We start from the raw sequence: 13,708 nt of genomic DNA, 5'->3' as shown, positions 1-13,708 counted from the left end.
TTTATCCCTATGAAAATTACTAGTAATAGTAACATTTTACTGGCATTAACTGTATCATCTAGAGCTCCAAGCTGCTGACATTTCTATGAGCAGAAATCTTCAGTTAAAGATTCATAAATGAAAATATTACATGGGTATATTACAAGTACTGATTAACCAATTAAAAAAAAATACTTATAAAACGTACTAGTGTCATGACTCCCATTCGATCCATTTCTCTTGCTGGACTACGAGGTGTGAGTTTAGGTGTGGAATGACCACTTGGAGGCGATGAACTTGCTAATGATGAAGCTGTGACTGAAGCAGTGATCGATGTACCTGGGTGGATTCTGGCCAAGTTGAGCCCCTCAAGGCTAACACTGGCCACTCTATTTTCAATTTCTTCTGCACGAAGTTCAGTGGATTCCTTTTCTTCCTGGATGAGTCTAGTTATAATTATTAAAAATTACTACTTTAAAAAAATAGATTTTTAGTGATGGGCGAATCTGTGGCGTTTCGCTTCGCCAAATAATGTGCAAATTTCCCTCGAAATTTGCGAAACAGCATCTCGTTTTTGATGCCGGCATCCGTTTTTTTGGACGCCGCCAAATTATACCTGCCAAATTTTCACGGACATTTTGTGAATGTTTTTGACAGCGGTGAATCGTGGGAATTCACCGCTAATTCATGCCTGGTGAATACATTCGCCCATCACTATAGATTTTATTTAAATGTATTTACATTGTCCAAATGCATCTTCATAATATGATCACACATGGTTATCCAATTGCTGGATATTTCCCCAGGTTCATGGACTAGTAGATATTTAATTACCTATTTAATTTACCTATTTACCAGTTATTCATTATTCAGCTTTCCTTTTCTTCAAGTTAAAATGTAAAAGTTTGATTGTACGTATAGTACCTGCATAGTATTTAATATGGAGATATATATATATATATATATATATATATATATATATATATATATATATATATATATATATATATATATATATATATGTATATATATAATATATATATATATATATATATATATATATATATATATATATATATATATATATTTAACACTACAATACAATACAAGCTACATCAGTAATTCAACTTTTATTAAGTTTGGTCTAGGTAACTGTACGCTTGCATTATTGCAATGTGTTTCCAGTTATTATCTATTAAAGACATCAGGGCTGACTGCAACAGAGAAGTTACTATTGGCAACCAATAGGCATCAGTGTAGACCTTTTAGTTTTCTACTACAACCTTCTGTTAAGGCTTTGACCTCCAACAGAAGCCTTTTTTACAAATGTGATGTAGTAACTATGTAAGAATATCTGACTACATTTCATTGAGAGATCGTTGAAAGGATACCTTATTTCTTTATTGATGGCATCTAGCTGCTCTTGAAGCATCCTGGCTAAAGTTTGAGCATCAGAATGACCACCTGGAGATAAGAGGTCCATGGAACTGAATATCGTTTCACGGTCATCGTCATCTATGTCAGACATCTCAGTATCACTCTCAAATGGATGGACTCCAATCTGTTGTGTTCGGTTCCATTCATGGTCCCCAAGTGACTTCACCTTAATAGAATTGTTATAACTATTGGTAATGTTTCACTGGAGAAAATTAGTAAAGTAATTGATTTGAAAAGAAAGTAGAAGTTATATACAATAGACATATTGGCACAACTATAGGGGGATATTTTTGCCAACAGAATAACATAATACTGTGGTATTTGTGAATATATTGCTCTTTGACTACACAGCACCATTTGTAATCTAATTTAGTATTATATTTACCAATAAGTTATATTTTAAAGGACACTAATGCTTGGATACCAATTAGTTTAATATGCATGAATCATTGCAAACTGACTTGCACTTCAGTTAGTTTTTCTCTAGGGAGAAATAAGCTCCTTTCGTGTTTCTAAGCAACAGCAATGCATGCCAATACAAATGCCTTGATGTATAACAAGCACAAATTTCTTTATACAATATAAAATGAAACATTTTCACTTGTTAAAACATTTTAGCTAATACCTGGTGCACATATTAAAATACCATACACTTACTTCTATTTTTTGATGTCTATTGGAGCACCCTATTCTAATTTGCCAGTTGGGTGCTGTGTTTGAAGTAAAGGAGCCCTGAATTCAAAACCTGTCTAGATCTAAAATTAAATACAGAGTTTGTTTTGCTTGTTGTATTTACAGAAGCTGCTAAATTTTCACCAAACAGATTGCAGGGTATATATTACCATATCCTGCTTTCACACATTCTGTTCCTATGAAAATACAAGACACATTACACTCACATACTCATCTATTGGAGTGCCCTTGGCAAACTTACTGGCTACACCTATCTTAGTAATACAAAGCCCACTCAAGTACTGGATAAAAAAGGTCTGCTTTGACCTCAGTTAAAGGGGAACTATTGTGAAAATGGAAAATAATATAAGCTTCAGCATACTGACATAAGAAACTTTCTAAATACAATGAATTAAAAATTCTGTACCATTTCTGAAATAATCAAGTTTATTTTCACTATCCCTCTCAGCATCTGTTTCTCTTTATTCTGTCTTCATGCAGGAGTTGGTGTCAGATATTCATTGACAGTTAGATACAATATATCTTATAGGGGGGCTCCTTTTGCCTAGAAGATGTACTCACTCTATTAAAATCACCAGAAATCATGTCTCTCTACATGCAGAATTTGTGCAAAAGTCAGTTATTTTGTTAGATTTTGTTTGTACTGGGATCAGTGATTTGAATAAGCTTTAGGAAATACAGCTAGGAAAGGAAGCCCTACCCCCATAAGATATATTGGATCTAACTGCCAGTAAATATCTGCCACCCAAATGCTGCAAGAAGACAGATTTTCGCGATATTTCCCCTTTAAGTGCAAGGGTCCCTTTGCACGTTACTACTATAGGAACTCATTGTTTCCCAGTTAAATTGCACACAGTTGATGGCTGTCCATGTTCACACCAATGTCAGTTCTACGTGCTATCCCTTTGCTCACAGGCACTGATTATAAACTAGAGCATTTGTTTGCACTTCTTGTATCAATAAGAGGTCCTGATAGATGCTCAATAATAATGGATGGGGTGAGGGGAAAACAATTTTGCTGTGGGGTTCAGTTACTTCTAGTTATGCAAATGCATGCTGCATTGTACCATCATCACAAGTATAATATAATGTATCTGCCAGATATATAAGGAGTGCCAAATTGATATCCCACTAAGAAGCAAGTTATTGAAGAATGTACCTTATGATTTATTTCACTCTGAATAAGCTTGTCGTTTATAATTATGATGTGGTAGGGGTATCAGATAGAGGTCTTGCTCAATTGCCATTTAGTCATTTGAGGCAATTCTGTCTATCCAGAATTAGTAGCAGAAATGTTAAGGTGTACTAGTAGAAATGACCGCTTCTCTCTGAACTGCCATTGAGTTCAACTAATACACCTAGGGGCACATTTACTATTCGATATTCGACTATCGAAGTTAAATCCTTCGACATCGAAGTCGAAGGATTTACCGCTATTCATTAGATCGAAGGAATAATCGTTCAATCGAATCAAAAGATTCGAAGGATTTTAATCCATTGATCGAACGAAATTCCTTAGATCCAAAAAACCTAGGAAAACCTATGGGGACCTTCCTCATTGGCTAACATTGATGCTCGATAGGTTTTAGGTGGCGAAGTAGGGGGTCAAAGTTTTTTTTATAGAGACAGTACTTCGACTATCGAATGGTCAAATAGTCAAAAGATTTTTAGTTTGAATCGTTCGATTCAAAGTCGTAGTCAAAGGTCAAAGTAGCCAATTCGATGGTCGAAGTAGCCAAAAAAACACTTCGAAATTCAACGTTTTTTTCATTCGAATCCTTCACTCGAGCTAAGTAAATGTGTCCCCTAGGGTCTATGTCATGTATTCAGTAGTTGCAGAAATATTAGGTGACATGGGTAGTGTCTGGGCAAAACTGGAAATTATATAGTTCTGCTGTTTTCCTGTTAAAACAGCTATTTTGGCAATTAGCCCTTTATTCACTGAAACAACTGGTTCACAGAAATGTGAATGGTTTACCATATCGGGGCAAAGTCACTTTTTTCCAGTTATACCTGTTTTCTGCACATAGAATTAAAAAAAAAGTTGCCTCTAAAGATCTAGATCATCAATACATGTCTATTTTAATAAATGCCTTGTACCCATGCTCAAAAAGAGCCACCCATTTGAACCTGTTAAAATCGCAATGCTTCATTCATTTAAAGAATGCTCATATAATTGTCAAGTTTATTATACCTGATGTTCTTTTGAGGCTAGTCTGACAAACTAGGTCTATGTAAATGAAAAAGTGCTAATGAAGGGGTATTTGCATAAACTTGAAATTGTTTGTTTTGGATCATGTGTAATATACCCAAATCTTTCATGAAGGATTCAGGGGTTTGGCTGAATCCTAAATCCTACACCAAACTAACAAGAAACAAATAATACATTTACATAATTGAGGCCACATACCTGTTGGTCTTCTGTCCTACCTCCCATTCTACCTCTTCTTGGTCTTCGTATAACTTTAGTTGAACGGTAATCAGACTGGCTGTCAACTAGGGACCCTACTGAATATCTTAACTCTGCAGATGAGTCAAGGTGAGGCCTGAAAATATATTAAATATATTCTGTTAAAATAATGTTCTTGTTTCTTAGATATTGTGCAGCATAACTAGTATTGCATGGACATATTTTAAGGGCACAAAAATGATGGCGCATTTAACATTTGGCCACAAGGCAAAAAGGTGACATAGTACCTGAATCAAAGATATGTCTGGGGTTCCCTTATTTAGGAAATAATGGTATATTTAAGACTTTGTCGAGTTAGACCGTTCAGACTTACGGTACTTGACTGCATCATAGCCATATGTTTCATAAGTATGCATAATGTTAAACTGCAGAAAATGTAAAGTTTGGTGATATTTTTTATTGGCTAACTGAATAAGTAACAATTGCAAGCTTATCGGAGCACACCCACGGAGTATCAAATTTCTAATTTCTATTATATACTGAACGAGGGAGGAAAGGTGCTTGATACAGATAAGTAAAAGGAAATAACACCCGTCAGTTACAAATTTACTGTAACATTTTAAAAAACATTACTTGTGTAGAGTGATTTGAGGCACAAGTTAAACTTTTTTTTTAATTTTGGTAATAATATGCCTCTCCTTTATCATAAGAAAATGTTTATCTGGTAGCCATTAAAACCTGCATATGGCAGCTGCGCTGTGTGTAAAACACTAATAAGATGAAAATATTCTGTGCAATGATTAAACTTATTTGTGTATGTACAGGTATAGCTTTAACATTCAAGTTGTTGTTCCCTCCTTTAACCCTAATATGATTACTTTCCTTTCATAGGTAAAGGCAAACTCTATGAAACAAGAATATAAGTAGGATGAATTGAAACATTCTGCTATGAGAGCAGTGGCAGCACTTTTAACCATTCTGGAAGCATGAGTAAATTCTAATCCAAGATCAGTTCAAATCCTGAACTGGCAGCCATCTTTGAGTCAATGGACACTACATAAATTACTTTAAGAGGGGGCCACAATGTTGAACCATATAATGCACTGAACTTGACAGGTTATATGTAAGGCAAAAGAGGATGAACTAAATCTAAATTTCAAGCTTCACAGTGTTCCACTTTACATTTTAAAGATAACATTTGGCTTAATTTGTTTGTTTTGTAGCCTTAATTCCAGGAATACATATTTCCATACAATACAGTTGTACAGAGTTGGGCTCAGACATTTTTAAGATCAATCAATCGATCACTCTAGTTAAATATTGTTTCTTGTTGCTCTCTGTCGTACAGCAAAATAGAAAATATTTATATGATATGCACACTAAAATGTGTGAACCTTTTAAAGTAAGATAATATGGATGGTATTTTAACCTCAAGCAGAGCAAATTCTTCTTCACTATGAAAGCCATTAGGTTGCGAAATACTCTTCTGGTGATATTGTGATGGCCAATACCCATAATGCTGTAGTACTACACAGACAGAACTGCACATCTACGTAATTTGGGGTGAGTCAATAATGCTGAGGGTTACAGCTGTCTATATTTTTTAACCAAAATGTAGCATTAAGAGGGTTATTTACTAAAACATCACTTTTTCTAACTTTTTCATTAAAACAAACTTAGCCTAACTCCCATCTATGAATTAAGCTTATTTATAAAGAAATCAGGTTGAAAAAGTGAGCTCGGAAAAAAACTCAAAAATCATGCAACAATTTTAATCATGCAAATTTTGAATTGTCACCAAAAAATCCAAATTATTCAGGGTTTTGTGCAAAAACCAGCATCAAACACCCCAAAATTCGTGATGTACATTTTTACTTTACACTTTACTTTACACTTTACCAAATGTGACAGAGAAAGACACAAAGGGATTTTATATAAGTAGGATTGTGTTTGAGGAATCAGACAGAATGAGAATCCTCTGGGAAATAAGGGCTGAAACTGGATTGTAGGGGAAGTAGGAGCTGCATGACTAAATATTTCTAAAATCATATATAACTACAATCTCTCAAGGAAATTCCTTGTTCAATAATGATGCTCACATTGTCTGTGCTTTTATGACAGAATAAAAGGTCCCATCTACCTTATTTTCTGCCTTAATAATAGCACACCAAAGACACACACATTTTGTGTATTCACTGTATATGATGCAAAATAAATGTAATTAATTGACAGTCAAGGACTGTTAATATATGTTGCAATAGCAAATACATCTCTGAAATTAGCAGCAATGTGTGTCAGGATTAATTTTCCTAATAAAATGCCAATTATTTAAAATAAATAAGCAGTCCTCTTATTTAGATGAACAATTACAGGCATGCATTGTGCCTTAAATGTCTGATTTATTAAATTTTTGACTTAGCTAATCAAAACCCTAGCATGACTGCTGGGTAACTAAGCCAATGTGCCTTGTAAATGTTGTCTTGTAAAGGGATTACAACACAAAATAGAGTTATACATTTTGAAAGGGTTCAGATAGCCTGCTTGAGACAATTCTGGCTTAGACTTGAATACTACAAGCAAATTGAATGCTACCTTCACAAAAGTTAAGGAAAAATATATCAGATTTTGAACCAAAGGGGCCCATTTACTAAAAGTCAAATTGAAAATTTCTTCCACAAATCTCGAAAAAAAATTGGGTTTTCCTATGTTTGTAAAAAGCTCTAAAAAATGAGATTTATAAGTGTAAAAACCATGAAAACCTCTAAGGCAAAATTTGCCAAGTAAAAGTGTTGAGGATGTTTAGAAGTAAATGGAAGCTGTGCTGATTCTATTGGACCGCTTTAAATCAATTCAAACTTTTAGCAGTTTTCGGATTTTATCCTCTGCTGGAAATTGTCAGAAAAACTTTAAACTTTACAGGGTTTTTTATTTGTACTTTTTATATTAAGATCTTTTAATAAATTCAATGACAATTGTGATTTTAAAGTTTGTGAGTTTAGTCGTGCTTTCAAAAATCTCTCAAGCCACCAAAATTAGACCTTTAATATATGTCCCTGTGTTACTAAAATTAGTTCTGTGCCATCTTGCCTTCTTTAATATTTTTGTTTAGTCACCAGAAGTAGACTAAATGCATTACCTACAAAGTCTTGTTCAGAATTATCTTCTCCTCTTATATTCTGTTTCTGAATTTGAATAACCCTCATATTATATTACTTTATCTCATATAGAGATAAAGTTATATTCTTAACATCCCTCTTGTTTCTCCTCTACATACCTAAAATAATGTTTGTGACTGTCATTATTAATTCCAAGATTTCCTTAAGCAAGGTCTCTAACCTGTCTTGTCACAGAGTATAGGAACAGGATTACACCTCATCAGTTGTAAGTGTGCTCCCTTTCTTTCTTCTATAGAGTATAACTTCATTGTCTTTTCTTAATTCTATGTCTATGTCCTCCTGCAGGTTCTCAGCAAAGGCCCATCCAAACGTTGTACTTGAAACACTGTTGCACACACTTTGCTAATTGTGGAGATAGTCACATTCACTTGCTGATGTTTAGTGATGGGCGAATTTATTCGGCAGGCGTGAATTCGCGGCGAATTTGCGTGATTCACCGCCAGCGAATAAATTTTCGAAACGCTCACGAAAATTCGCTGCAAAAATTCGCCGGTGTCCAAAAAATGGGACATCAGTAGTTAGACGGCGGCACAGTTTCGAAAATTTTTTGCCGTTTCGCGAAATTCAGCCGAAATTCGCAAATTTTCCGGCGAAACGACGCAAATTCGCCCATCACTACTGATGTTCTAAAAAAAAAAGAATGCAACACTTTTTGATTACAAAACAAGTTACTACTTTTGACTAACAAGAAACAAAATGTACTTCCACTTTGCTTTTGGTACTTATCTCTTCTCATTTGTTACAGTGAAAGCTTTGCTTACTGTCTCTACCTTAATGGTTGATTCTAGTCACAAAGAAGTCCTATTATCTCCCTGTTTAAAACAGAATCTGACCAACCAGACATCCTTCAAGAGGTTTTACATTTTCCATAAAACTCTCCCAATGAACTCAATGAAAAAAAGATTGTGTAGACTTGATTATGGATGAATGAAGATTGCCCAACACCAAGCAGCACCAATTGTCTTTGTGTTGTTGAATTTGGTTATATTAATATATAAATACAATTGTTTCATAACATATATTACAGTGTAGTCAAGCATTAAAAATGTTGTTAATATTTTGTTTAGGTGCTCAGCTCAGTGTTAGAAATGCTACCAGTGATAAATGAATGAACAAAGAACGGGGAGCCAAGTTTACATAGAGAAAGCAAGATTGGCAGAGTTTCTGGACGTGCTGACTCCTCTAATACAGCAATGAAATGAGAAATATTCACACCCCTTTTTAGATGACTAAAATGTATGGTGTTAAAACAAAACGAAGAGTGAGGGAGTGCTTCACCCCGCCCTTCCCCTAACCCCAACAAAGTGATGCAAGTGACCATGCAGATGTAATGTCTTCAGAACTACCCCCACCTTAAATAAGCATGGAAAAGAAAATATCCAGCCAGGAAAAGCACCTAGCTTAAAACTTAACTTTAATTTGATTCAGCTCTAATGCATCTTTAGTAAAATATGGCTATAGACCTAGTTAGGAATTGAGCATAAGGCACGGGAGGTGCACTAAGCTGTTTAATACACAACACAAAGCAAATGCTCGTTTTACTGTATGTAGAACTTACACTTGCTTAAAATGGAATTGTTAGTTCAGCTTCCGATTTTTATAAGTCCCAGAAGTTTTACTCCTTTGTGTAATAAGATCCTAATGTGAAACATTTATTAGTGTTCAACACTGAAAGTTTAAGTTAGAACTGCTTGTAGTAAAGAAGATACGATACATATGGTGTAAAAACAATCCAGTCACTCAGGGTCCTAACTAGGGGTAGGCAGAAAAGGCACAGGGGAACAACAGAGATGGGGCAGTGGGCACACATCTCTTCTGTTCCCTACCCCTACTCGGCTGTCTTATCCCAGCACTGTAATCACTTTAATTAATTAAGCCACAAAAATAATGGTCAAAGTGCTCAGAATCCAACGGATCATTGTGTATGAGAAGTGGGGCATCATGCTGAAATTAATCTCATGATTGTTGCACAATGTCTCATAAATGCTGTAGAACACTATGAAGGCCATTGTGAGCCTGTTATTGTACTGCAAAGTTATCTTCTTACAAAAATAATGACAAATTTATCTTCTTTCCCACTCACACATACAATATCTTTACCATCCTCTTAACACATCAGCCTTCTGCTAAAAGTAGAATCTAATTAGAAACCTCCCTCTATATCTTAAGAGTGATAATTTGTTAAAATCCATCACATTCATACTCAGGCAACAATCATTTATACCATGCAATCAAAACATCCTCTCAATCTCTCTCTTCCTGCAGCTGACCTAATTTTATTCCCTTAGATTTCTAAACAGCCTGTTTGTTGTGGATGTGGTTTCCAAATGTGTATCCATCCATAAGCCCTTATGAAAATCTGATATACAATTCATTTTAAAACTGGTATATCTAAGCAATGGAAAATAAAACTATAAACAAAGAAGAGATGGCAAAGAAATTAAGGGGCCGATTCACTAACTTCGAGTGAAGGATTCGAAGTTTTTTGGGCTACTTCAACCATCGAATGGGCTACTTCGACCTTCGAATACGACTTCGACTTCGAATAGAAGGATTCAAACTAAAAATCGTTCGACTATTCGACCATTCGATAGTCGAAGTACTGTCTCTTTAAAAAAAACTTCGACCCCCTAGTTCGCCATCTAAAAGCTACCGAAGTCAATGTTAGCCTATGGGGAAGGTCCCCATAGGCTTGGCTAACTTTTTTTGATCAAAGGATATTCCTTCGATCGTTGGATTTAATCGTTCGATCGAAGGAATTATCCTTCTATCTGCGCTATTATATCGATATGCAAAGTCGAAGGATTTTAATTCCTAGTCGAATATCGAGGGTTAATTAACCCTCGATATTCGACCCTTAGTGAATCGGCCCCTAAGTGTTTTTTTTCAACTATATGCACACTCTTTACATTTACATCAGATGATTGATAAACATCTAGAAATGCTTGCTACTTGAATACAAGGAATGTCTCACTGCTTAAACACAAAAATCTTAAACCAAAAATCACCACTGTGAGAATTCATATGGGGGGGGCATATAATAAAACTGCCTTACTATAAAAAAAGAAATGAAGCAAACATGTTTAATTAATTGTATGTATAATTTGGTAATTTAAGTTTAAAATAGCATGATTGTGAAAACTCATCAGATACTTTAACTTTTTATAGTCAGGTTAAAATAAATGGTTGATGGTTGTGCTAAATAACTTACATTTGGTCAATGTCATCTATATTAAATGAGATCCTTTATTTTGCACTTATTTCCTAATGTTGTTAGTAGATTGGTGCAAATACATTTTCACTTTTGCTTCTTTTTTTCCTCCACATTCATTACTAAATAAATCCAATAAATAGCTTGTTTTGACTCCAGTAAGTACTAATTATATCTTAGTTTGGATCAAATACAAGGTACTATTATTTTTACAGAGAAAAAGGAAATACTTTTTTAAAATGTGGGTTATTTGATTATAACAGAGGCTATGGGAGACGGGCAGGAGCACTGAGAAACTCGATTTGAGAAACTCGCCTTAGGGTGCAGCAGTCCGCAGGTTACCAGGGGCAGCAAAAAATTGCTCCTGGTAACTTAAAGAGCTGAAATTCCGATTTTTAAGTGTGGAATCTGCAGAAACTGCACTAGCAATGTTCCTACCCTTCAACCCACTCTGGCACTTGGAAAGGTAAGCGCCAGGGGGGGAAGCATCTGAAAGGCCGCCTCAGCCAGTGAAAAACCCCCAAAAACGTCTCTGGAGACGACCTTTTCGTAATTTAGAGCTTTCTGGATAATTAAAATGAAAAAAAAAAAAACTGAAATGAAAAGACTGTATGCATGCATGTTATATCTTTACTATGCCCAAGATTTTTATTACCTGTAGCCTGATAACTTTAATTTATAGTACAGGTATGGGACCTGTTATCCAGAATGCTCGGGACCTGGGGCTTTCCGGATTTGTGATATTTCCGGAATTTGGTTCTTCATACTTTGTCTACTAGAAAATCATGTAAACATTAAATAAACCCAATAGGCTGGTTTTGCTTCCAATAAGGATTAATTATATCTTAGTTGGGATCAAATACAAGCTACTGTTTTATTATTACACAGAAAAAGTAAATTATTTTTAAAAATTCTCATTATTGAGATAAAATGGAGTCAATGGGAGATAACCTTTCTGTAATTTGGATAATGGGTTTCTGGATAACGGATCCCATACCTATGCAAGTATAAAAACTGTAACAGGATCCTTACAAAATTATCCCAACACAACCACAATCAAGTTCAGATACCACATACATCTATAATGACAAGTGTGAGATTAGAGCTCACCACAGTAAAATCCATCAAGTATCTGTACATTCCTATGGGAATTTTGGAGGTGTATTTATCAAATAGTGAAGTCTAACTTTCACTCATTAATAAATATGCCTTTGAAAACCCCAGGAATCAATAGAGACAGGAGGAATTTAACTGTGGTGAGCTCTACTCTGAGATAAATCTGCTCCTATATGAACACTATGGGGTAGATTTATTAAAAATCAAGTTGGTGTGCTTTTCTTGATTAAACAATATCATGGTGAAAATAACCAAATAATTGAAATTTTCAAAAATAATTTCCTTTTTATCTGTAATAATAAAACAGTACTTTTTACTTGATCCCAAATAATATATAATTAATCCTATTAGGTGAATTAACATTAAAAAAATTTTTTTGTGGATTTAGGGGCACATTTACTAAGGGTCGAATATCGAGGGTTAATTAACCCTCAATATTCGACCATCAAAGTAAAATCCTTCGACTTCAAATATCGAAGTTGAAGGATTTACCGCAAATACTTCGATCGAAGAAAAAAAAGTTTGATCGAACGATGAAATCCATCAATCGAACGTTTTTCCTTCGATCAAAAAAAGCTTAGGAAGCTTATGGGGAAGGTCCCCATAGGCTAACATTGTAGCTCGGTAGGTTTAAAGTGCCGAAGTAGGTAGTTGAAGAGACAGCACTTCGACTATCGAATGTTTGAATAGTTCGATTCGAAGTCGTAGTCGTAGTCGAAGGTTGAAGTAGCCTATTCGATTGTCGAAGTACCCAAAAAAAACCTTTGAAATTCGAAGTTTTTTTATGTTGAATCCTTCACTCGAGCTTAGTAAATGTGCCCCATAAAGTATGTTAATCCAAATTACAGAAATTCACAAAAAACCCAGGCCCCCCGCACCCCTGGTCCCATATTTGTGTAGAAAAACAATGGGAATATTCCCTAACAACTTTATTGATATATTTCTTTCCCAAGTTACTAAAACATCTGAGTTTTTAGTCTCATTGAAAATTAATGGAACAATGTGAATTCCATAAGCGTGTGACTTTTTTTTCAACAGAAAAACTTGACACGCTTAAACACTCTAGCGTGTGAGACAAAAAACACACAGCAAATTAATTCATCAGCTTCATGCAGCTTCACATAAAGTATCAAAACTTTCAATAGTGAATGTGGTACGTGGCCTGGGCAGCAGAGATCAGTATGCAACAGAAATGATAGCAGAGTGTACAGGAATGAACAAATATTTGTGAGGTGGCCAAGGTATCTTACACCCTTTATTTGCAGTTAAAAGGATGGAAAATCTCCAGATGCAGAGAAGGGTCCAGGGTGGTAATGAGACAACTCATAAGTCTAGTTCTTCCCAAAGAAGGTGTTTTCTACCTTTCAGCTGAAAAATATGCACTAATGTATAATGTTGTGTGCTTTTAAATTATTTGAAGCCAATATGTAACGGATAACACCAAAAATAAACTGGTAAAATACAACATTTAAAATATAGTGTTGAGTTTTAAATTGAATTTGCTGTGATTTCTCACATTCAGTGTATTCCAGATAAATGTGGTCAGGACTTTCGACCGTGAAGTACCTTGTTAATGTAGGTTCTATCAAGGACCCTGTTCTTATCTTCACTTGATCAACCTCTGATCTTAATTTTTCAACTTCTTCTTGTAGTTGATCCTGAAAAATGACAATGCTATTGAGAATA

General features: G+C 34.9%; 1 protein-coding gene across 6 annotated transcripts in view; it reads right to left on the bottom strand.

The window, feature by feature from the left end:
* LOC108713186 (liprin-alpha-2) overlaps positions 1-13,708 on the bottom strand; it is a 197,713-nt gene that overhangs the window by 36,918 nt on the left and 147,087 nt on the right. For all 6 annotated transcript variants that reach the window (XM_041588647.1, XM_018256032.2, XM_041588643.1 and 3 more), the window contains 4 exons: positions 13,589-13,680; positions 4,520-4,655; positions 1,371-1,582; positions 188-425 (listed from right to left, as the gene is read on the bottom strand). In XM_041588647.1, coding sequence (XP_041444581.1) covers positions 188-425; positions 1,371-1,582; positions 4,520-4,655; positions 13,589-13,680 — 678 coding nt within the window. The remainder of the gene's footprint in view (positions 1-187; positions 426-1,370; positions 1,583-4,519; positions 4,656-13,588; positions 13,681-13,708) is intronic.

This window comes from Xenopus laevis, chromosome 3S (assembly GCF_017654675.1).
Source record: "Xenopus laevis strain J_2021 chromosome 3S, Xenopus_laevis_v10.1, whole genome shotgun sequence".
Classification (NCBI taxonomy): Eukaryota; Metazoa; Chordata; class Amphibia; order Anura; family Pipidae; genus Xenopus; species Xenopus laevis.
The sequence above is the reverse complement of the archived record's forward strand: the minus strand, read 5'-3'. Positions and strand labels throughout refer to the sequence as shown.